The 25,020-nt window shown below is 35.7% G+C and overlaps 1 protein-coding gene across 1 annotated transcript; it reads left to right on the forward strand.

The window, feature by feature from the left end:
• Nucleotides 1-620: 620 nt before the first annotated feature.
• Nucleotides 621-19,231, forward strand: GPR143 (G protein-coupled receptor 143). Its single transcript, XM_026666919.2, has 8 exons — nucleotides 621-1,552; nucleotides 4,190-4,299; nucleotides 6,114-6,208; nucleotides 6,835-6,927; nucleotides 8,788-8,897; nucleotides 9,101-9,209; nucleotides 13,564-13,681; nucleotides 16,198-19,231. Exons 1-8 carry the CDS (start codon nucleotides 1,306-1,308, stop codon nucleotides 16,495-16,497), a joined length of 1,182 nt encoding a protein of 393 aa, XP_026522704.1. The 5' UTR covers nucleotides 621-1,305; the 3' UTR covers nucleotides 16,498-19,231.
• Nucleotides 19,232-25,020: the final 5,789 nt, after the last annotated feature.

The following is a 25,020-nucleotide window of genomic DNA, read 5'->3' on the forward strand; positions in this document are numbered from 1 at the left end:
TTCAGTACATATCATTGAATGTACTCAAGATGAAAATGAATACAAAAAACAGACTGAGCAGTTAATTAAAAGAAATACCCAAACGCTGCAATAAATTCTTACCTTTCGTTGTTTTTTTTAAAAAAGAAGACAAAATTCTTTTAAAAAGACAAAACTCCGCAGTCTTAGTAACTTGAGTCTAGTGCTATGTTTTTCAAGCTTGGCAACCTTAAAATGAGTGGACCAACTCCCAGAGTTCCCTTGCCAGCATACAGACAGGGGAATGCTGGGAATTGAAGCCACAGACCTTAAATTTGCCAAGTTTGAAAAACACTGGTCTAGTGAATGGTCAGGGTTAGTGAAGGGTCAGCCTAGGCTGCAAAAGCCCAGTAGACCTCACTAGCCAGCTGCAGTGACACAGAAAGGTGTACATCACAGCTGTCAAACTCGATTGCATCATGTGACATGGCCTGCATCTGATGCATCTGACCTGTGGGCCGCCAGTTTATATCATTGTCATTAACTAGGTTTCATTTGGATTTGAGCTCAGATGCGGTATGATCATGCAAAGTGGACATTCAAAATGCAGTTGATGGGGGGATGCTTGAAGCAGTAACTGGTGGGCCCAGGGGTCAGATGATGTGATCTCAGTCTCAAGCCTTTTAAAATTCTTCAGGAGTGCTGGAGGAGAAACTACCAGCCAATTTTGGAACAACTGTTTTAGGGCAGTCAGGATTTCAGGAAACAGACCTTCCAACTATAACAGAACCACGTGGAGGGAGAAGGATCGACGCCGCAGCGAACGACACTTAACTGACCACGAATCATTGATGAGAAACGGTCATCCTCTGTCCCTAATTTACGAAATGCGGAGGTTGATCTTTTTGAAGGGATTCCTTCTTTTCAGACGGCGGCTCTTCAGAGCCTCGCTTTCTCTCTCAAGCTCCCCTCCCCCCGCCCCAAGAGGCTCAGACCCGGTCCTGCAAGAAGCGACGCGTTTTGAGTGAAGCCCTGCCAACGCCTCGGAGCAAAGAGAAGGGAAGACACGCGCTTCGGATCTCTTGCTCCCCCCCGTTTTCGCTGCCCCACGAAAATTTCCGCCTGACGGAAAGAAAGAAAAAAGAAAAGAAAAAAACACGGAGCCGGGAATGGCAGGTCCGGGGGCTTTAGTCGCGACTTCGCCACATGATCCGGCCATCGCGTGACTCCCATCTCGAAGCTGCAGGAGGAAAGAAGGCAGAAAGCCTGCAAGAGCTTCCTAGGAGCGAGCGAAAGCGTGTTGCCCTTCCTTCCCACCCCGACTCTCTAGTCTCCTAAAAACTTGCCATGGCCTCTCCGCGGCTGGAAACTTTCTGTTGCCCCAACCGGGACGTCTCCACGAAGCTTGTCGTGTCTTTCAAGCCAGAGATCTTTTGTGGGGTTTGCCTTGGCAGCGCCTCGGCCGGGATTTTCTTGACCGCCCTGCAGCTCCTCCCGAAGAAGGGCCGGGGGTCCCGGGCGATTTCCAAGGCTTCCTCCTCCTCCACCACCATCCTCCTCCTCATCTCCGCCTGTGATATGTTGGGCTCTCTGGGTAAGAAGGTCACTTCTGGTGACATGGGCCGCTATATACATTTGGTAATTAAATAAGGAGGTTTGGGGGAGAATCCCACCAAAGAACAGAGAGACGGGAGGGGCTGGGCGAAAGAGGGAGTAAGAGAGAGTCTAAGGATATTTTAATATAAGACGAAGGTAGACGGCTATGGAGAAAGGAATACAGTAAGTAATAAGTAACGTTGACAATGCACATCAATGGTTAGGAACCCAATAAAGCTTCACTAGCATTGCAGCCTGGTTTCTGCTTTGTAACAAGCCCAGTGATTTTAAGTGGACTTACTCCTAGGTCAGGAAATATGAAATTTCAGATGCTTTAAGACTGAATCTCTTTTTTTTTCCTGTTCATTAACTTTAATGCATCCAGAGGGATTGAAAAGGCTTACCATGGCATTTCATGTGGACTGAACAGGCCAGGTTGGCTACAGTTATAATTACTGGGAAAGCTGTAAGAAATGATGTTATTCTGCTGGCAGTTGGGTTAGGGGAACTAGTACACCAAACAAAACTTGGAATATGACATTTTAATAGGGAATATTAATGCAGAGGGTTGGATTAGAAGGCCTACAAGGTTCTTTCCAACTCTGTTATGTTATCCTAAGACAACAGTACTAGTAAATTAGCTCCTCTGACATAGATAAAGAAAAAATAGGCAAAAAAAGGCAACAGTGTCTGGTAGAGTAGAGTGTCAGGTTGAAATTTATTCCTGTACTTTCTGATATGCAGTAAACCATTATATGTTCAAAGTAAGGTATGGTTTATGATTTGTATTTATGACTTGGATTGCAGTTGCTGTTGCTATCAGTTCATTTTAGCATTATATAAAAAGCCAGCTGTTCTGTTGCCTAATTGGTTTGTCTACTAGTATGGTAAGCATTCTTGATCCCCTTTCCACAGACTTAATACTCAAGACTCATCATTTGATAAATTTGAAGCCAAATAGAAAAGCCTTCAATGACCAGAATTGTCCTTAAACTTGCTGTTCTAAATGCACACAGAAAGAAATATCTTTGGATGTAATGGGAATTGCTTCTTAATTTACATGCAGTTAGACTTGGTATGCACTATAACAGAAAGTCGTTTTTTAAAAGATAAATTGCTGTTAGGTAGATGAAATAGTAATGAATATTAGTTATTTCACAGTTTAACCCATACTCTCCAGTGAAAACCTGATTGATGTATTAAGAGTGACTTAGATAGAATATGAAGGAAAATGAATCTACTGCTTTATATTTTTTTCAAACATATTTAAATACAGTTTTTGCTTTTCTGGTATTTGTAATACAGTTTGCTAAAAAGTCCAATTTAAAAAACTCTCTTTTCCCCTTGTCTCATGAAAAGTATTCATGAAAGCAGAATGGGAGGGTGGGAAAGAGAGACAGACAGAGAGAAAGACAGAGAGAGAGAGAGAGAGAGCTCATTGACCTATTTATTTTCACTGCCACATTTCCACTGAAGAATTTGGCTAAAACCATTCAGTTTTTAATCACTTACATGTCTTAGTTCATGAATGAAATCCATCTTTTCAGATCTAAACATTCACATGACCCTTGTGAAAATTTTAAGTCTGCAGGCAAGCATATGATTTTTCCCAATCCTTCTCCCACAACGAAGCCATAGAAGACAATCCCCATTAATCCGGTCAGTGGTTCTTGCAGTATGCAGCCTTACTGCGACAAAGCTCACTGAGAATGCAGATTATCCATCCTTCTTTCCAGAAAATGGCTAGGATAGACTAAAGAACTGACAGCAGATTCTCATATTGCTGATCTTTTCCTTATTGGCCAGGCAGGCAACTGTGGACCAGAAGACGGAAGGCGAAACTGTATGTATGTAAGAGAGAATAAAACTGTAGTACTTCTAATCCTGGTTCATACCAAAGATGTACAGTTTCTACATTTTCTCTCCCCAATACATACACAAAAGCAAAGGTGACAGAGAGATCACTGGGCCTTTAACTGTCAGGCCAGAACCTTTATCAAAGCACCCCTTGAGAAGGAAAACGCCCTCCCATTGCAATACAAATGGATCTTTACTGAAAGATAAAAACAGAAGCAAAGGCGGTGGGTGTCCTCAATCCTGTCTAACCTCACATAAGTTGAGGGATGAGAAAAAATAGATAAAAAGAATGTTTTCCAGTCCTTAAGGCCAGATCCTGAGTTACATGGGAAATAAGCTTTGGAAAGTAGAGCAGCAGAACCAAATCCTTGTCCATCATCTACCTTTCTTCTTGGTAGCTTCTGCTTGTACTTGAGGAGAGAAAGGGGACAGTGAAAGGCACTGAAATAAAAGCAACAAAAAATATTTGGAACATATAGTTTAGAAAATGTTTTCCCCTTTCAAGGGTCTTTGAAAGCAGGAACTAAACACAAAGGGGTTTTAGAATGACTAGCAACGTCGATGGAATATAATAGTTCTAAAAATGGCCAATCCTTGGGAGATTCAAAATAATTCAGAATAGAATAGCTTCAAGTTATAAAAGGGAAAACCAATTCATCATAGAGAAAACTGAATGAAGTCAAAAAATGTCTAATAATTTTGGAAAGTATAAAGCAACATGAATATTAAAGTGGTCAGAGCTGTACCTTATTAATATAGATTTATTCTCTTCTTATAGGTATAATCTTCCGATCTATCATCTGGTTAGGGTTCCCAGACTTTGTGGCAAACATATCTTTAGCAAATCAAACTAATATATGGCCTGCTACATTCTGTGTAGGAAGTGCGGTAGGTATAAATGAAGTAAATGAAATTGCTGCTAGGTTGCATTGATACCTCTCTCCTTTGAAAAGGTCAGGATGGATTACTTGGGGTGTGTTCTCATTCTTTCTCACCCAGGGGAATATTGGAAATAAATTATTCAAAGATATGGGGATTTTGTCTGCCTATTTGTACAGGAAAAGAAAAGATCATATTTGATATGGGGGCACAATAAGTAGATTAATGAAATACCAAGCTTAAAAATGGGCCTGAGCAGCTGTAGAGAAAAAAATTGGTTGTAGAGAAAAAAATAACTGGAATGCAAAGTAAAGTGAAAATTATTCACAGTACTGTTGCAACTTACATTCCTCCAGGCAGGGCATGGGCAGTGACTTGGAATGTTGGTGATTGCTCCATTCCAAGCCTTCCTCGGTGCTGGTCATGTGATCCCAAACAGAGCATTATGTGGCCTGCTATGCTTAAGCTACCCTGACCTATGACCAAGGTTCATAAAAGCATTATAAAGCATTCCAGAAGACGCGTTTCTCATGCTTTTGTTTCCTATTTTATATTGGTAAAGTGATTCAGTGTCTCATGAACTGTTCACTTTTTTTTGTTGGTTTAGGTGCAAAAACTGCAAGAGCTAAATCCATATACTGTAGTTCCCAGATTTATGCTAGTAATAACAATTTTGTGACTTTTGCAAAAATATGTTTTTGTATAAAAAAAAACAGGTTATAGTCTAAAGCAGGAAATTCTATGCCCATTTATTTAATAATAATCACCTTGAATGTACTTAACTTCTGCTCTTCATTTAATTTTAGGACAGCATTTGCTTTCAATAACTGGGTTTTTTAAAGCTGAATTTCATTTTTTTTCCTTTGAGAAAAAAGTTTGACTTTCAATATTGTATGCAGCATGATTAAATTATAACTTTCTGCAGGTATTACCTTTGTAATAGTGACTAAAAATGATATAAGACAAAAGTAACTTAAGTAAAAATAAAAAATTGAAGGAACTAAAGTGGAAGTCAAATAGAAATAAAGGTTCAGTCCAGTGTAATATATGTAGTGAAAATTCAGTCCCCATGAGCAAAAATGCTGTATTTGTAAATATTATTAAGAACTGATACATTATCTAAACAAAATGTGTGAATTGTGTACAGATAAATGGAAATTAGTTTGATTGAAAACTGCATATTCTAAGTTCCTTCCAACTTTCATAAGGAATATGTGCAATCAAGTGTAATATATTTAATAATTTTATCATGAAGTACAGTCACTAGTCCTGAGTAACCAAGATTATGAGACCCACTCTTAGTTTCCTTTAGTTCGACTTCTCATGTATACCATGCTTAAATATCTTTTTAATATCTTACTGTTCTTTTGGAGTAAAAAAAGAGAGGATTCTGTAGTTGAATAGACTGCATTTGGATTATGCAGGATTTTGGATATGATTCTAAAAATTGTAGATTCTAAGCACATGTCTGCATCTTTTTAAAGCAGCTATGTGTTTTCCTATATTCACATGACTATTGGTGAGATCAGTGGTATAATTCTGGGAAAAGATGCAGATATGGTAATATCTGAATTCATGCTCTGGCATGATCTAAAACATCCCCCCAATTATTTGAATTTGAAGCGCAGAACACACCTATTACATATATCTGAATTTAGGAAGGAACATGCTATTCATAGGTAGGTGGAAATTATTTGACTCAATTGTCTTTGGTGTACTGTGTAGTATACTGAACACAGCTGGACATAGCATTTCAGACTTACAAGTAACAATATTTCAATAATCCTGTTCTAAGTACCTAAGATTTTCTGTTTGTTTCTCAGATGTGGATTCAACTTTTGTACAGTGCTGTCTTTTGGTGGCTGTTTTGCTATGCTGTGGATTCATACTTGGTTGTTAGAAGATCAGCAGGAGTAAGGTATCACAGATGAACATTACATTTTAAACATGGGATATTTTCAGGATGGCATATTTTCATGGTTAGGTGCACATTTAGTTTTATCTTCATGAATGAAATATGGATAATGGTTTGCTTAATATTTAATATGAGAGCCAATTTGGCACAGTGGTTAAGGAATCAAGCTAGAAACAAGGCGACTGTGAGTTCAAGTCCTGTCTTAGGCACAGAGCCTATGACCTTGGATCAGTGACTTTCTCTCAGACCAGGAAGGAGGCAAAGTCACCTGTTTCTGAAAAACTTGTCAAGTAAAATACAAGGACTTCTCCAGGCAATGTGTAAGAATTGAACACAATTGAGTGGAAGAAACAGAAATGTATTTCCTTGCTACTTAATATCTGCTATCAACATTCAATTGGCTTTTATTCTGTTTAGATTTGCTGCAGAATGTGTATTTTCACATTGATACTTTCTATTGTTTTATTGCTTTGAGAGATGCAAACTGAAACTCTTTTCAAAGGCTTATTTTTGTATTCTTTTTTCGCCACCAGTTCAACTTGCCTTGAAATATGAAACGACTCATGTATTTTGTGAAGTTGACAAGGAGCAATATTCACATCTTATTTTTCTGTACAATATCATTCTAGCACTATTGTGTTGTACCATATGATGACATGGGGCTTGGCAATTTTGCTGTGTGTGGAGGGAGTTGCTATGCTCTACTATCCTTCAGTTTCTAGGTAAGTCTAACATTGCCTGAATTTTAAATCATTTCAATCATTTGTTTAAATTAAAGGACACCGAAGGATATTGGTTAGGTCCATATTTATTAAAAGGAGGGGAATCTAATTATGTGAAAGCCAGCTTCACTGCCATGGTATACAATGGAACCCAACTTTTGTTATGTTGCTCAGTCTTGAGGAGATACTTTTCCAAAGTTAGGGATTTGTTAGTGTCTGTAAACAGCAGGGGAATTTGCATGGTGGAGAAAAATTAAGAATAATTTTAATTATACTTGTCAAAAATAATTAAAAGACCTGATTTAATATTTTCTTGAGTAAGTGTTAGAGTCTAATGACTGTTATAAGAAAAATCCTGCAGGGCAAGCTTTTGTCACAATGCTATACAGGAGTTATTTTAGGGGCAACTAAAGGCATAACATATTTGGATCTTCCTCCCACTACTAGCTTTTGTTAAACTGCAAACATCCATTTTTCCAGATAATTTTAATCTCACAAAGGAACTCTAATATTAGGAGGCCTGTGAGAGATAGGGAATTGTTAAAGCAGTGAGATGTGAAATTTGTACATGGAAGAAATTACATCCTTTTTGTTTGCTGATTTTTTTTTGTTCCCAGTTTTCTCAAATTCTTAAATTGGCCTGCTGTATTTCTGTAAGAAATATTTCTGTATTTCTGCTGTATTTCTGCTCCATTCAAAATCCAAGAAAGAAATACTTAGACTTCAATTAATCAGAGAAAAGATATCTTTCACTGGAAATCAAGTGGTAGCAACAAAAGAATTCTGAATCTGAGAAAATGGGCACGTAAATCACATATGCAAAGTAATGGCAACGTTCCCACCCCCAATAGTTCAATTGGCTCATCCAATTAAAAGTTGTGTATACCATCATGTGGGCATCTCCAAGTGGTGATGAGGTCTCTGTCCGTTGACCTTGACATATTTTGATAAAGAGTTGCAGCTGCGCATAGCATAGGATAGAAGCCCAAACAAGAATCTACCCCCCCACCAGCTTATACAGTTCCGTTTTGTAACACCTCCAGCTCACTTCCCATAACCAATCCCCCCTCCTTCCCCCCGTTACTTATGACAGCCGAAAGATGCAAAGCAAAGGGAGAAAATCTTGAAGGCTGACACATTTCATTATGGAATTGCAACTGACCCTACGTCTAATTGCTGTGTAATGAGCAAGGAGGACATGAGAGAAAAGAGGGGGGTGAAATAGAGGGAAGGGTATAAGAGAGAATGAGTGATCTCACAAGTTTGGGATGTTATCTTGCTCACCTCTTTAGCACAATGTGTGCAAAATTGTTGCAACCTTCAACTTCTGCTTTTATATTTTATTCTGCCTCTGATCACATTTAAAGATATTTTATCTGAATGACTTAAATGCTTTTACTTCTCCAAATGTAAGTTATGGAATCATTTCTTTCTTTTCCACATAGAGCATTAGAATAGGTTCATACTTAGCCTTTTTGGTGTCGATCAGGTTGGTATTGATTTCTTGCATTAGGCCGTTTTTCAAATACATTTCAATCCCTTTTCTTATTTTTCTATAAATTGAATCAATTAAGTAGCCTCCTGAAAGCTTCCACCTTCATAAGATTTCTCCATATAGTCATTCTTTGTTTGAAAAATAGTTACTGTACCATCACTATCAGTTAAACACTATGTATTTGTTCACACAAATATATAGCCAGCTAGCAGCCGATGCTACCACACTGAAAATGCCTATTCAATGTATTCCTAGTTGCATTGTAAGCAAAGCACAAGAAATCTTCTTCGATTAAGCAGGAAGCTTTTTCAATTTGGGAACAAATAGATCGGAATTATAATCTGTCCTTTCTCCCTATTGTACAGTTGTGAAAATGGATTGGAGCATGCAATTCCTCATTATGTCACCACGTACGTTCCACTGGCGCTTGTTTTGATGGTCAACCCAATTCTTTTCAGTAGAACTGTGTCTGCCGGTAAGATTCCAAATGGCAATTGGACTTTTCATAAGAAAAAAGGAAGATTAACAGAGCAATTCTACTTACTAGGAAAGTGGGGGCGGGAGCAGATCCATGCATATTGCCTTCTGCATTCAAAATGTGGCAGGCTTGCCCTAGATAGGCAGGATCGGCTTCTTTATTCAATGATATATTGAACATACTTCATTTCTGCTTCTCAGTTGCATCTTTATTGAAGGGAAGACAAGGAATCTACACAGAGAATGAAAGGCGGCTGGGGACAGAGATTAAAAATCGCTTTTTCAAAATTATGCTGATCATTATTGTTTGGTAAGATTAAAAAAAATTAAAGAAAACTTTTCAAAGACAGGGAAATGTTGGTTTTTTTGGCTGAACTATATGTATTTTCTTGATATGTAAGTGCTCCACTATAATTTTAGTGTAAGATTCCTTTGTCTCTTCCTGATAACACAAAACTTTTTTTAAATGTTGCCTTTGGCAACAGTATTTATCTCTCACATATGGTGGCGCAGTGGTTAGAATGAAGTATTGCAGGGTAATTCAACTTCCTGCCAGGTGTTCGATCCTCACGGCTCATGGTTGATTCAGCCTTCCATCCTTCTAAGGTCGGTAAAATGAGGAGCCAGACCATTGGCTGTAATATACTGACTCTGTAAACCACTTAGAGAAGTCTGTAAATCACTATGAAGCGGTATATAAGTCTATGTGCTATTGCTATATATTAATGTATTATTTATATATCATCCAAAGCAGATTTTATTTTATATTCTTGGAATAAAATTTCCATAAAGAAAAACATTACCAAATATAACTGGAAAGATCATTCTGGATACTAAGGAACTCTATGAAATATTTACTTTGAGACTGTTTATCCTACACATAAAAACCAAAAGTTATTGCCAACAAATTTTGGCATTGAGGGATTTAAAAATAATAGGAGAAGATGACCTGGAACATAAAGCAATAATATATTTGAAAGCACAGGAATTTCTGGAGTATTTATGTAACCTATCATTGATTGACCCACTGTCAGGTTTAGGTTGTTTTTGTAATTTTTTTTCATGATTCAATCATAATTTATTCATCATGATTTCATATGCAGGACGAGGACTTTGCAGGACGAGGACTATTAGATAGATGTAGTTGATATAAATTAGATAATAATGAAGCTGATGAATAAATCAGTGTTAATGTCAGAATTCATCATCCAGAAATAATCAATCTAGGAATCAAATTATGCCAGACAGTAAAAGCAAGGGTGATATGCTTAAAAGACATAGGGAAAGTCAAAACTCTACAGTAATGAAAAGGAGGTCTTGTGGAAAAGCTGATAGAAGATTAGTTTAAAAATCAAATTAGAAGAATATAGGTAAATATGAATTAATTACTCAAGATGTTGGAAAAAACAGGGGGTTCTGGTTTGAGCCCCTTCGGTGACAGACCGAAATCCGCGATCGTGTGCGGTTTTGATCTGTGCTTGCCGCTGGAGCGCCCCGAGCTGGCTGGTTTCGGGGCTAAGCTACCCCGTAGAGGTGGTGAAGAGGGGGGGAGCAGGTTCGAGGAGAACCACATCTCTTCTCCCCAGCTGGCCATTACTCCCTTTCCCGAAGCCGGTTGTAGTGGTGGTCAGAAATGGCCACCTCAAAGAAGAACTTGACCGGAAAAGAATATGCAGGAGGAAGATAAGAGAAAGTTTTGGCTGACCGGGTCGAACTGAAAAAGCAACAATACAAGGTACCCTGGTATTTGAATGATAAAGAATCATTGTTTCCAAAGAAGACTTTGAAGCGGCGAATGAGAGAGGGAAGGGAAAGGATTTGGGTTTTTTTTCTTTCCTTCCCCATATTGACAACTAAGAGATTTAAGCAAGAAACCAGCTAAAATCCACTTTGACATTAACAGGCATTTAAGCTGAAAATAAAATGTCAAAAGGATGATAAAGATTTCTGGACTCTCAAAAACTTTTAAAAGAAGGAGAGGAGAGAAAAGTAAAAAAACAAAAGGGTGGGATCTGGAAAAATGGAGGAGACCACCTGGAAGTGAAAGGAATTAACAGTGAAACTTTAACAAGATTCCTAAAAGATACATTTTAACTGAAACTTTGTAACATGATAATAGAACCCCAGGAAGAGAAAGTGGGAAAAAAAGAAGCAAGAAGAAACAGCATTGGATTATTTAGGTTATTTGGTGATTTTTGGATTTTTGGTTATTGGATCTAAAGGACTAAAATTAATCGTGTGGTTGTTTAAAAGTTTTTAAAATGCTATCACTCTTGGAAGAATTGAAAATGGAACTTAAAAAACAAAGAAGATACACAAGAAGGAAGAGGTAAAGGTATCGTACTCCAATTAGTGACTACAGGGGAAAATTTTGTTTAATGAGAAAAGGAAATATGAAATTGAAACAGGACAGACAAAAGTATAAATATGATGACTAGAAAGGTATTGAAACTTAGAAAAAGATATATATATATATAACTGAATTTAGAAAGGAATGAGATAATTAAAAGCAAGGTTCAGAAAACTAAAGGAAGGGAAAAATTATTGAGAAAATGTTAAAATAGTAATAAGATATGGAATAGAACTCAAAGACGAATATGAAATTGAGTTTGTGTCTGTATGGAGAAGTGATAACCCAGGACCATGCTATTCTCAAAAAAGAAATTTTACTTGTATTATGTTTTGTGAAAACCCAAATAATTTTTTTACAAAAAAAAAAGATGTTGGGAAAAACTAATGTATGATATAAAATGCGTATCATATTGGGCAACCCTCAGATTTCTCAGAATTTTAATTTTGTAAATAACACTATAAAATCTATAGCTATAATATATATATAAGGTGCAACTTTAAGTTTTTTAAAAATCCCCCAAATTTGAAAGACTGAATCGAGCTTTATAGCTATTTCATCAAATAAATTGATTATGTGCCATCAACTAGGTTTTGATTTTTAGCAACCACATAGATATATTTTCTCCATGACAATCTAACCCCAAATCACATAAATATTCAAGTCATTCCATTTCTCAGCTTTCTTCCCTTCAGTATAGAAGTGAAAAATAGTCAGGATGGCACTTTTTTGGGTTCTACTATTAAGTAATTGAAGCTTTAAAATTATTTGGTCATTGATTTTAAAGAACCTACAGCAGATTTTGCAGTAGATGAGGAACATTTCTATCCACTCCTTCCTTTCTTGTTCTTTGAATGTACTGGCCGTTAACATGTCAGTAAGACTGAAAATCATAACTGGGATACAGTAACCCAGTCTCAGCACTAATAAGACAAAGTAAAATTTCTTGGTCCTATACTTTTATGTATATACACACATATGCAACACACACACACACACACTATATATATATATATATATATACATACACACACACACACAATATATGTGTGTATGCAGATATGGATATGCAAATATAGACATAGAAATTTGAGAGCCAGTTTGATGGTTAAGGTACTAGGCTAGAAAATGGGAGATTGTAAATTCTAATCCTGCCATAGGTATGAAAGCCAGTTGAGTGACCTTGGGCCAGTCATCTCTCTCAGTTCAATCTACCTCACAGGGTTTGTTGTGGAGAAAATGGGAGTCGAAAGGTGTGTTGAATATATTGACTGCCTTGAATTATTTATAAAAATAATAAAGGCTGGATATAAATAAATAAAAATATTGTTCTGTATATTCAAACACCATGTTTGATAATAAATTGTCTGATATATTTAGCAGTGTTTTTATATTAAACATGTTTTAGAGATGTTTAGGGAAGGGGGGGTGTCAAAAAAATGTCAAGATTGGGTGGGCAAAACTCCTCTCCTTTTTAATGTGTTTATGAATGTCACATACAAGTAAAAAAGTGGAATTTGCAATCACATAATTGTGCCCACTGCCTTGACTTTTATCAACCCCCATCGATGTTCCTGTCATCATCTCTTTTTATATAATTTCTTACCCAGTGTTGTTCAAAGTTTGTGTTTTGGAACAAAGCTGCATTTTCTGGTATAGGAAGCCATGTATTCTGATGACACCAGTATTGGAATAAAGTGTTTCATATTCTCTCTGATAGATCTCACTATTGAACTTTCCATAAGATATATTGGTGGTAATTAGGGATAATTATGATTATATGGAGATCTCTTGCTTACTCTTTTTCTCTTGTTTTAATCATTCTGGTTCACCTTTTGAGTAGATAAATGACATAAAACTATCCTAGTTGAAAGGTTTTAATGACTAGACTATGGGCTAAATTAACCCCACATAGAGTGTATAATAGACTTTTCCCACTTCATAAATTGTAAGTACTAAGCAAATATAATCTATCAGATGAAATACTGTCTCAGTGCACTTACTATTTCTATTGTTATGTAACAGTACAGCTTGATATAATGTTAAGAAGTAAAAAAAATCAATTCATTTTATAACTGTAGAGTTATAATAGTGCTCTAACTAAAACACATTATTTAATAATTTTCCAGTACTTCTGTCACTTTGAAGGAATTTTAACAAAATAATAATGTGTGTATTCATACTAATATTTATTATCCCTCAAAGGAAAACAAGTAACCTTGATAGAAAATTGTTTTAATTTTGCTTTGAAAATAACAAATAATTATAAAGCTTTCTGTCTTGTTTTTATCTATAACTTTTACATCCATAAAAGCTGGTCATCAAATATCATAAATGAGAGTCTTCTGTTCTACCTGGAAATGCAACCAGATATCAGTGGAAGCTCCTTGAAAAATATCAGAAATGCTGCCCTGATCACATGGATTATAATGGTATGGGCTTTTCTAACATGTTGCTCACAGGGAAACTGCCAGCATATTTAAGGCCTCCTCCTGTACATACAGAAATTTTAAGCAAATTTACTGGATTCACACTTTATATACAACTGTGGTTTGATTAACAGTAACTTATTTAATAATCTGTGATAGTAATATTTCAGGTTATTTTCAAAAAGGTTCACAAAATTTTAAGCACCACAATAGTATTTATATCAGTTGAGTCATAGCAAACTTCATTTCTAGTAACTTCTTTGCCAGTTTTTCCTCTTTTTTTCTCCTATATTGTAGCAACTATACACCAAAAGTCTATTCTTGTCCTCTGCCTCCTGCTAGCATTATCTTTCCTCTCCTACAATTGCTTGCTAATTGCTTGTTAGATATTAAGAACCTTTAGAATAACAAATTAGATAATTCTCCCTCAACTATCAGCAAAAGAAGTTTAAAAAGTTATTCTGGAATAATCAGCAAGTGGTTTGGTTATTTATAGTATGATTTTGGAAAATTATAAATGGACTAAGGAATGGATTGGAAATAAGTTTTTGAAATTAATAATAAGAATCCTACTTGTGAGTTGTTTAAAATCATTTAAAATATATGAGGTTGCTGAGCCTTAGAAGCAACCCAAAAGAAATATAATTATAATTAAAGGAGACGAGACCCACTAATAAAGAGTGGAGAAAGTTATTTTAACTTTGGAAGAATTAAAGGATATTTGAGAACAATGCCCAAAGAAAATTCTAATAAGAATGTCTGCTACCGTAAAAATGAGTTTAAAAGAGGAGATCGAAGAGGATACAGCTGAGTATAAAGCTGTTTTTAATTTGGATTTTAAAATGTCAGGCTATAAAAATGATACAGAAAAAAACATTACATTGGATTTACCAATGAAACTGGTTGATTTCTTAATAACTGAAATGGATGGAAATAATAAATCAGAAGAATGACGTGGATAATTTTTTTTATCTTTGTCTTAAAAAGAAATGTGTTACACTCATGAAAGATTGCTGGAGAAAAGAAAGATAAAATGAAAATATATCAGCATTTTGGATACTATTTAAAGGGAACAAATACAGAGATTTATAAAAAAATGAAATATAAAATTGGCTTATTTGATCAAGTTTAAAATATATGTAATGTTTTTTCTAGTAGTTCTTAATCAGTTTTCTCAACTAGAACTAAATGACAAGGCTATAAAATAGATAAGCTATGGGAAGAAAACTTTTTGGTTGCATTTTCAGAGAACGTAATAAACAATGGTGTTAGACGGAAAGGGGAAAAATACAAAGTTTTATCTTATTAAGACTAAAATATAGATGGTGTTTCTGGTATGTGTTAAATTTGTGAGAGTTTCTGAGAGAAACAGAGAAAATAAAAGCTATTTACTTGGAGGGATTAAAATTCAAGATTTATAATAGTTTCTGGTAGCTCTTAATGTATTTTTCTTGATTAGATCCAAATGATGAGTCATTACAGATTTGTTTATAGATAAAAAATATGGGAAAAGATTTTTTGTTGTATTTTTAGAGAAAATTTTAAGTAACTGTGTTAAAAGTAAGGAAATATGACATTGATTTATTTGATTAAGGTTAAAAAAATACAAGCTATTTTTAGTAACTTTTAATAAACCTTTGCTGATTAGGATTGAATGACAAGGGCGTAAATATAAAAAATGTTATTTATTTTTCAATGTTAAAAAGATCCTAAAGAGAGAACAATTAAATTGATATTACAGGTAGTCTGTGACTTACCACCACAATCCCAAAAATTCTGTTGTTAAGTGAGTTTTGCTCCATTTAGTCTTCCTTGCCACAATTGTTAAGAGAATCACTGCAGTTGTTAAATTAATAACACAGTTATTAAGTGAATCTGGAGAGATACTTCTTATGATGGCATCAATGAGATCTAAAGCAGAAGATACTTCCACACCAGATCAATTTGTCCAAAATATTTAAGTCACCACAGAAAACAATATGGATACCTGAAGGATATATATCTATACTATGTAAATAGCAGGAACATAAGGAAGCCAGCATTACTTAAAATATATTTTATTTCTCCATTTTGTTGTCTGGTTTTTAAAAAAGAGAATGACTTGTGATTTGAGGTCTGATTCTTTAGCCTGAAATAGGAGATACAGTAGCACAGAAAGCTGGGCTACTTTACTGTTTTAAGTCCTCACTAAAAAATACAGTGGAACCTCGGGTCGCGACCGTAATCCGTTATAGAACTACGGTCGCAAGCCAATTTGGCTGTGATCAGAAGCACAACCGACTGCACATGTGTGGACAAAAAATTGTGTGGACTGTGCATGCGCAGAAGGGGAAATCAGTGCGGAAAGGGAATCTGCCACGGCCGGGTTTGTTTGCCACCCGAATTTTGAATCGTGACCCGATTCAAAAATTGGGTGGATTTTTTGGTTGGAACCTGATTTGGTCCGTGACCTGAGGTTCCATTGTATAATAATCTGCACTTTGGCCCTCAAATAACTTCCTCTGTCCTTTCCTTCCTAGGGAGTGCTGAACCCCATGCAAGGCTTTCTTTTCACATTGGCTTTTTATGGCTGGACTGGTTGGAATCTGGACTTGCAGTGGCAAAAAAGCCCAATTCCATGGGATTCTCTGTCTACCTCAACTGTTGCTGGAAATGGCTATGCTTTGCCAAGCGGAAACTCAGTGAATTTCCATGATTCAAAGAAAACATCAACAGTGCCCATCCATCAGACAGATGAAACTTTAAGCATATTGTCTGAAGGAAATCTGGGCACCAATGAAGGATTAATGAAAAATTCCCCTGTCTACCAAGGCTGGTAAACAGGATTCACTCACACATTCACTGGCAAGATTTGGTCTGCTTTAAATACTGTTAGCTTATTTATTCAATTACTAGATCAGCACTGAGGAATGAATGGATATATGATCCAGACCTTGAAGAAATGTTCCACTTAATATTTACACAAGGTGACACATCATTTTTTAAATGGGACTCTCTAATCATTTAAAAAACAAAACAAGAAATATATAGTTGTTGAGGCAAATATAATACCAATAAATTCTGAGCATGTCAGAATGAAATACCAGTAAATTCTTTAATGTACTTTTATGTCTTCTGCAATTTGCATTACCAGCAAGACAATTTCACTTAATAAAAGATATTAGGAATCTTGTAATTCCAATGATTTAGCTTAAAATTGAAAACTAAAAACATTCCACTGTAACCTAGTAAGTAATTTACAAAGCATTACATGCTTACTATTATTGCTGCCATTTCTTGTTTGTTTACTTTTTCTCAGTTGAAATCATCCCACAATCGTAGTCATAGCTGCTTTTTTCTAAAATTCTTCTCCTTAACAAGTAGAGATGTGATTGTGCTAGAAGAGGGGTGAGGAACAATGGACCTGTTTATGACTTGTGGACTTCAACTCCCAGAATTTCTGCCAGCCATTCAGCCATGCTCAGGAACTCTGGGAGTTGAAGTCCACAAGTCATAAAGAGGCCATGTTCCCCACCCCTGTGCTAGAAGTTCCCCATCACTCCTCTGATGCAGAGGTGGTATTCAGCAGGTTTTGACCAGTTCTGGAGAACCGGTAGCGGAAATTTTGAGTAGTTCAGAGAACCGGCAAATACCACCTCTGATTGGAGATTTTATAGTATCCTTCCCCTGCCATGCCCACCAAGCCACACACACACACACAGAAACGGTAGTAAAAATGTTTGAATCCCACCACTGCTCTGATGATGTTCACTACTTCATTCTAGCTATATCCAAAACACATGCTAGTTAAGATTTAGTTCTGCATTCTCTTTCTCTACTGACCAATTACACAGTTGTGAAAGTTAACTTTTGGAGTGGGGGTGGATTGCTTTGTATTGTATTAATCATTCCTGTGTCTTTCTAGATACATATTACTGTCTTACTGTGATGGAATGATTTCTGTTAAAAGTAATGCATAAAAAAGCTATGCACCACTAATGCAAGAGGCAGTGATACAAATTATGCAGATTCATGAAAGACAACTAGTGATATCCAAATTAGCAATCTCCAATATCTAGATTTAGCATATGCCTTAAAGATTAATGGATCACTGTTAGCCATAATTTCCTTTGGGCTGCTACATGAAACAAACTGTAGATTTTGTTCAACAAATAAGTTAAAGTAAATTATAGCTTAAGAAGTTTGTAAACGAACAATTTAGTTTTTGTCCTTTATTATTATTTCTTTACAAAAAACACTATTTTTTAATAAAGGATTGTCTAATTAGCATTTGTCTACACCTTCTGTCAATCTGAATTAGCCTTATATATTGGTGTATTAGCTATATAGATAGTATAAAATCCTTTTCATTGTTATGATGGGCCTCAGTGGCTGTTGTTGTAATACATGATTTATAAAGCTCAGAAAACCTATAAGCTAGTTTAAAATCGCACTTTTTGTTATGACATATTATAGAACAAACAATTCATCTTTCTTTTGCAGAAAGAAATAGGATTGTTATACACAAACAGAGCAATGTACCATAACAATTACAGGTGTCATTTAAGCTCAAAATGCCACTTATGACTTTCGTAGTTAAATTGATCTGATATACCAGGAATATAACAATTAAAAGGCAGTCTTGCCTGAGGAGACCTAAATGTAATATATTGGCTATATTCTCCTTCATGTATCAAATATATTGCTAATTATACACCTTTGGAATATTTGTAATTAACATTTATATCCCTCTATATCAGGGGTCTTCAAACTTGACAGCTTTAAGACTTGTGGACTTCAACTCCCAGAATTCCTCCTCCAGTCATGTTAGCTCAGGATTTCTGGGAGTTGAAGTCCAGAAGTCTTAAACTTGCCAAGTTTGAAGATCCTTGGTCTGTATGTCCAAAGCACTAGGAATCTATTTTGTTTCATCTCCCCAGAACAGTATCCAACTGGTTTTTGTTCTCATTGCAGAGATCTATTAAGAATACAGTTATGGCGAGAGGAGCCAGCCAGTCTGGGGTAGTGGTTAAGGCATCAACCTAGGAACTAGCAGGCCATGAGTTCTGGTCTTGCCTTAGGTTCAATGCCAGCTGGGTGACCTTGGGGCAGTTACTTTCCCTCAGCCCTCGAAAGGAGGCAATGACAAATCACTTCTGAAAAACCTTGCCAATAAGGGTTTTTTTGGCATTTGTCTGAGTAGTCTTTAAGAATCTGGCATGATTAGAAGAAATGGAGGTAGGAGTCTGACTGGTAGATGGTGGGGGTAGGTGAAAGAAAACTTGAGAAGGAACTGTTTGGTCCATTATTTGGCAACCAACTGAAAAATGAAATATCTAACATTTAAATAACCAGAGAAACCAAAAGGTGCCAAGATGGCGCATACAATGAAAACCAGTTATCAAGTGTTTTCTAGACTTGACATGAGCATAATACCTGGGATTGATGAAACAGTTAAAGTTGTTACCTTTTGATTCCAATTTTGTTATGTTAAAACTGACCCAGTACTCTGTGACCATGCATGTAATATTACGATTTTAAATAAACAAAGCAACAGCAGAATTTTAGAAATTATTTATGAGTTACCGCTATTTAAGCTGTAAAGTTTAATACAGCAGCCTTTCCTGACCTTATGGTCAGGGGTGGGTTTCAAAAATTTTAGCAACAGGTTCTCTGCTTGGTTGTTGGGTAGGTGTGGCCATGCCTAGTTGACCTACTGCACCATGGCAGGGGGGGATGTTTTTGCCCTTCCCGGGCTCTGGAGGCTTTCCATGAGCTTGCGGGAGGGTGAAAACTGCATCTCTGGGCTCCAGAGGCTCTCTGGAAGCCAGAAACGGGCCCATTTCTGGCCTCTCCGAACTTCTGGGAGGCCCATTTTTTGCCCTCCCCGAGCCTCCGCGTGCACCCTGCACTTACCTGCATCCAAAACAGACTAGGGTTAGGAGGGGTGGGGTGGGTTTTGGGGAGTGGGATTTGGGGATTCTCCGAACTGTACAGAATCTTAGCAAAGGGCTCTCCCGCACCCCTGCGAACCACCAGCAGCCCATCCCTCTTGGAACAACCTTGGAAAAATCCAAATCTTAAGGAAGTTTCTATCAGGCTGGCAAATCTGGTCAAAGACCTGGAACTTCTAAGCAAAACAAGTATAAAAAATATTTGAAAGCTAGTCTGAAATTTATCAAGGCAGATTTTTGGAGAATTAGGAAGCAGCAGTGGACACACAATACACATCACAGGCCTAGATATATAAAACACATCTGTATAGTTAAACATCCAGGATTTCATTAGAATTGGGTTGAGTTGGAATTTTCAGATTTATCAAGGGCTTCTGTGTTATGAACAAAACAAGTATCAGGCTGTTGATATGGATATTGTATTCAAGATCTTTCTCCCACCCCAGAAAATCAATTGAAGTTATATTGCAATATTTGCTTATTAAACCAAAGCAAATTTCTATCTGTTCTATTCTATCTGGATTTAAAATAACTTGGGAGTGCCACATTCATGTAATTAAGACAGAATTATAATTCTTATCTTAGATGATAAACTCTGGGGTCAAGAATTGAAAGTGTCTCACTGACCTTTGTTAGTATTTGAAAAATCATTATTAAAAAGCTACATGATATAATCATATCCCATTTCTACCATAAAAGATGGAACCAATTCAATAGTCATCAGTGGGTGCAATCAAAAAGATGGAGAAAATGTGTAGAATTCAACTTATTAAAATGTTAGCTGAAATGACACCATCACATCTATGCTTGTTTGTGATAGTTTGTTTCTTTTTAATTAAGGAATACTTTCAGGCCACATTTTCACAAAAATAAAATAAGTCCAGACTTTCACACAAACTGAAAGCCTGGTGCCTCTCATATCTGTGTAAATTACCCAACATCGGGCAAAAGTGGTTTTTCTTTGGTAACCCATTACCCAATCACAACAAGAACATTTAAATAAAGACTTCCTGATCAGCAATTTTGGATAATGAAGGAGAAGGTTTGGGAGACATTGCTGAAGTCTCAATTTGTTGGTGCATTAAAGAGGTTCAGAGAAGGGAAAGAAAAATAATGCAACATTAACTTTGATGACTAAAAGTCACATTTCCAATTCCAAATAACATTGTAACTGCATTCAGCTATTTTCCTGTCAATAGAAGAAATTCAAGTTTTTCCACTGTGGATTTTCCATCTACGCTAGGAGTTGGAAAATGAGGCAAAACATCAAAGTTTGGGTTTTCAACATTTCAACTCTTATTGGGACTTTGTAAATTTGTATAATACAATTCTTGCTCCAAGACTTTAAAGTGCCCTCTATAGTTTTCTCCCTTAAAAAAAACAACAGATGTGAGTATTCTACATTTCTCTGAACTTAATGAAAGTTCTCTCTTTTTTGCTATTTCCAGTACAACTAAACTCTGCATTTCAAGTATAACCCATTAGTTTGTTTTATACTAAATAATGTGCACAAAACATTTAAATTAAGCTATGGAGAATAGGTTGTTAGGGTTGCTCTATTGACGTGTTGATTGCAACTTTGGGGCAGAAAATATAGGTGATGCACACTTTGAAAATAATGACATTTTGCATTTCATAGAAACACAACATTTCTTAGATAATTATTTAAGCATCCTGACTTTTCTCAAGCTTCTGCACAAACCTGAAACAGAGATGCCACATCTTTAAGGAATCCACTCTTAATGGACTATTTATAGGCTGAAAAAATGATGCAATTAACAATTGCATCTTTTTTTCAGCCTATAATAAGTCAGGGTGCTTTAATGACCAACAGAAATATTGAACACAAAGATGGAAACATTTTTCTCCAAACAATTTTCAAGGCATATCCAGGCCTGGAAACACCCTCCTTACTTTACTCCTTTGAAATGCATTGATTACAATTTGCTGTTCTTTGCTTTATTTCAATGAGGGATAAACCACCACTACTCTAACTCCACATAATGTTTTCTTTTGGTTCAACATGCATTCCTTTCTTCCTTTTTTCCCCAACACTTCTTGCTGAATAAGGTGCTTAAAAAATTCTATACACTCCAGATTAGATCCAACAAAAATAAATAGAAAATGCCCAGAAACATAATCCTGCCACATACCAATGTTTTACTTCTTTAGTTTACTTTGTTTATAGGATATTCATAAAATATCAGATGCACCTGTTACCTGGAAACTACAAGTACATAGCATTTGAAGACTAAAGCATCAACAAGTCAGTCTGTTTATATTGGCAGTTATTTCTGAGGAAATGTCACAGTAGCCTTCTTTTTATCATTATAAACACTATTAAAAATTGTAAATTCCATGAAGGAACTTTGAATAATTCAACCGTAATTTTAGTTATGCAGTTCTAATAAATATTTTTCCTCTTGGAAAAAAAAAAAGAATGACATGAGAACTACTGGTATTTTTCAGTTGCTTTGATCACACAGTACAAGCATAGGATCTGACAACTTATGTAGAATTTAGGTATCCAGATTTAAAATAATAAAACTATTCTGTACGTTTCTAGTCTTCAATTCTGAAAAGATGAGGTTGATAGTGCCTCATAAAATTTCAGAAGTATTACTGTATATATGTAACGTACTTAAAGGATTTTAGTGACTAAAACATACAATGTTTCCATATATAGCACAAACTTATACAATTTTGAAACATGAGACCTTATTTATATGGAAGTCTTAAGAATTGAAGACAAAAAGAAAATGCTGATAGCATAGAAGGAATGAATAACTCACACAAAATTGTTCTAATATCAAAATATAGCAATTTATTCAAGACACTGAATATGATCTCTTGATTTTCTTCTTGGAACAAATGAATTACAACACACAAGGTGATTTGTTGAAAGAAAGTGTGTGTGGTTTTTGGGTGTGTGTGCGTGTAAGAGGGGATGGGTATAGAGAAAAAATGGGACAAGGGGAGGGTGTTTCAACAGAATCTATGAAATGATGAAATGAGAACCAAGCCTGGCTTCAAGTCTGACACAGACAATAAAACTTCAGAAGCCAGAATTTAGACTATCAGTGAATGGCTGAAAATATAATTTGGAAAGGAAGGAAAAGAGGAAGGTAAGAAAAAAAAGGGGACACAAGCTGTAAAAATGAAAAAAAAAGTGCACATCACCTGGGCCCAAAATTACATAGTTTTGTTTTAAAATAAAAAATAAAAATGTAATCTCTTATATTAAGAAAAAAATATTTGTGGAACCCTAGGACTATCAGGCATTTTGATTCCCCATACAGGAACCCTGTTTACCATATTAAAGATGTAGTATCCCATTAGTTCACATGTATCTCAATTGAGTTTAAATTCAAATAGAATGTCCAGAATTTTATTCTAGAATTGGTTATAAAGTAATATTTTATCATTTTAATATTACAACACAGGTAGTCCTCTACTTACAACCATTCCTTTAGCAACCGTTCAAAGTTACAACAGCACTGAAAAAAGGAACTTACAACCAGTCCTTGCACTTACAACTATCATAGCATTCCCACTTCGGCCCCTTGGCAACTGGCATGTAGGGTTGCAGTGTCGAGGGGGTCATGTGATTGCCATTTGCAACCTTCTCAGTTGTCTTTTGACAAGCAAAGTCAATGGGGAAAGATAGATTCATTTAATGGCCATGTGATTCACTTAACAATTGCAATGTTTCGCTTAACTTTGGCAAAATATTATTGGGCGCAACTTACTTAACAACTGTCTTGCTTCACAATGGAAATTCTAGTCCCAATTGTGATTGTAATTCAAGGACTATCTGTAGTTTATTCGTGTATTATATTTATATGCCTCACTACCCAGTTATTGTTGATTTGAAGCCAGATTTAAAGTATTGTCTTAAACGGTAATATTATGCATGTCTTAAGTGAATTTCACTGAGTTTAACATACTCAAGCCTAATATCTTGGGGTGAAATACTATTTGAAAAATAAAAATAAAAATGATGAAATCTGTTCTGTCTATCAAACATCTCTACATAATTTGTAAGTAGTATTTCATACAGAGTGAAATATTAAGATTAATTCTTTCATAACTTCAAGTATAAGTCAAAGCTCTATTTGAAAGCAGAATCATGGTACACCAATGATAATATTTTCCTTTAAAAAGTCATGATTTTTAAGAAAAAATTAATTCAAAGTAAGTTTTGAAGTTTATAATTCTGAAATTATGTTTTAATATTCTTTCAAATTATAACATCTGATAATGAATTTACTGTGAGGGGGGAAAAGTATTTGATCCCCTGGTGATTTTGTATGTTTGTCCACTGACAAGAAATGATCAGTCTGTAATTTTAATGGTAGGATTCTTGTATTACGTTTCTTGGAGTTGGCCACCAGGTTTGCGCACATCTCAGGAGGGAGTTTGTCCCACTCCTCTTTGCAGATCCTCTCCAAGTCATTGAGGTTTTGAGGCTGACATTTGGCAGTTTGAATCTTCAGCATCCTCCACAGATTTTCTATGGGATTAAGGTCTGGAGACTGGCTAGGCCACTCCAGGATCTTAATGTCTTTCTTCTTGAGCTATGCCTTTGTTACCTTGGCGGTGTGTTGTGGGTCATTGTCATGCTGGAATACCCATCTATGACCCATTTTCCATAGAAGTCTTGAATAATTTCCTTTTTCTCTTTATTGCCATAACAAACTTGGCCTTGATCATCTATTAACTGTAATATTTTCCTTGATTCTTTCTCTTTTCTCAATTTGTATGCTAACCATCTACCTGGTCTATTTGCATCTTCAAAGTAGTTCTGTTTAGCGCTTCTAATTTTCTATGCCAATTCTTCTTTCTCTATTTGACCCATTTTATGTTTAATTATATCCAATTTTAGTTTAATGTCCTTTTTCTGTGGCATTTTCTGTAGCTCTTTTTCAAGTCTTTTATGCTCTTCCTCTAGGGCCTTAGAGGCTAGCCTTTTCATAGTATTCCTTTTCCTTGTATAGTCTATTATCAAGCCTCTGGCATATGCCTTCATTGTATCCCATACATTCTGGATTGATGTATCTTCTTTTTTGTTTTCTCTAAAGAAAAAAGCCAATTCTTTCTCCATCCACTGTGTGAAGTCTTTTTCCTTTAAAATAGTATTATTTAATGTCCATCTAGATCTTCTTTTTTGTCCTTTCTATTTAATTGTCATTCGATTGTGGTCTGCCCAAGTACTTGTTTCAATGTTTGTTTCTTGAATGTTAGATATTAGTTCTGTTGAGATCCAAATCATATCTAATCTGGGCCATGATAAATGCCTATTTGAATAAAAAGTATATTGTTTGGTTTTAGCATTTCTTTCTCTCCATATATCTTTTACATTTAATTCATCTATCATTTTAAAAAAAGATTTGGGGAGAGTCTTTCTGT

This window comes from Notechis scutatus, chromosome 5, assembly GCF_049901735.1.
Source record: "Notechis scutatus isolate UNSWTSFEM ecotype Mainland chromosome 5, rNotScu1.2, whole genome shotgun sequence".
Classification (NCBI taxonomy): domain Eukaryota; kingdom Metazoa; phylum Chordata; class Lepidosauria; order Squamata; family Elapidae; genus Notechis; species Notechis scutatus.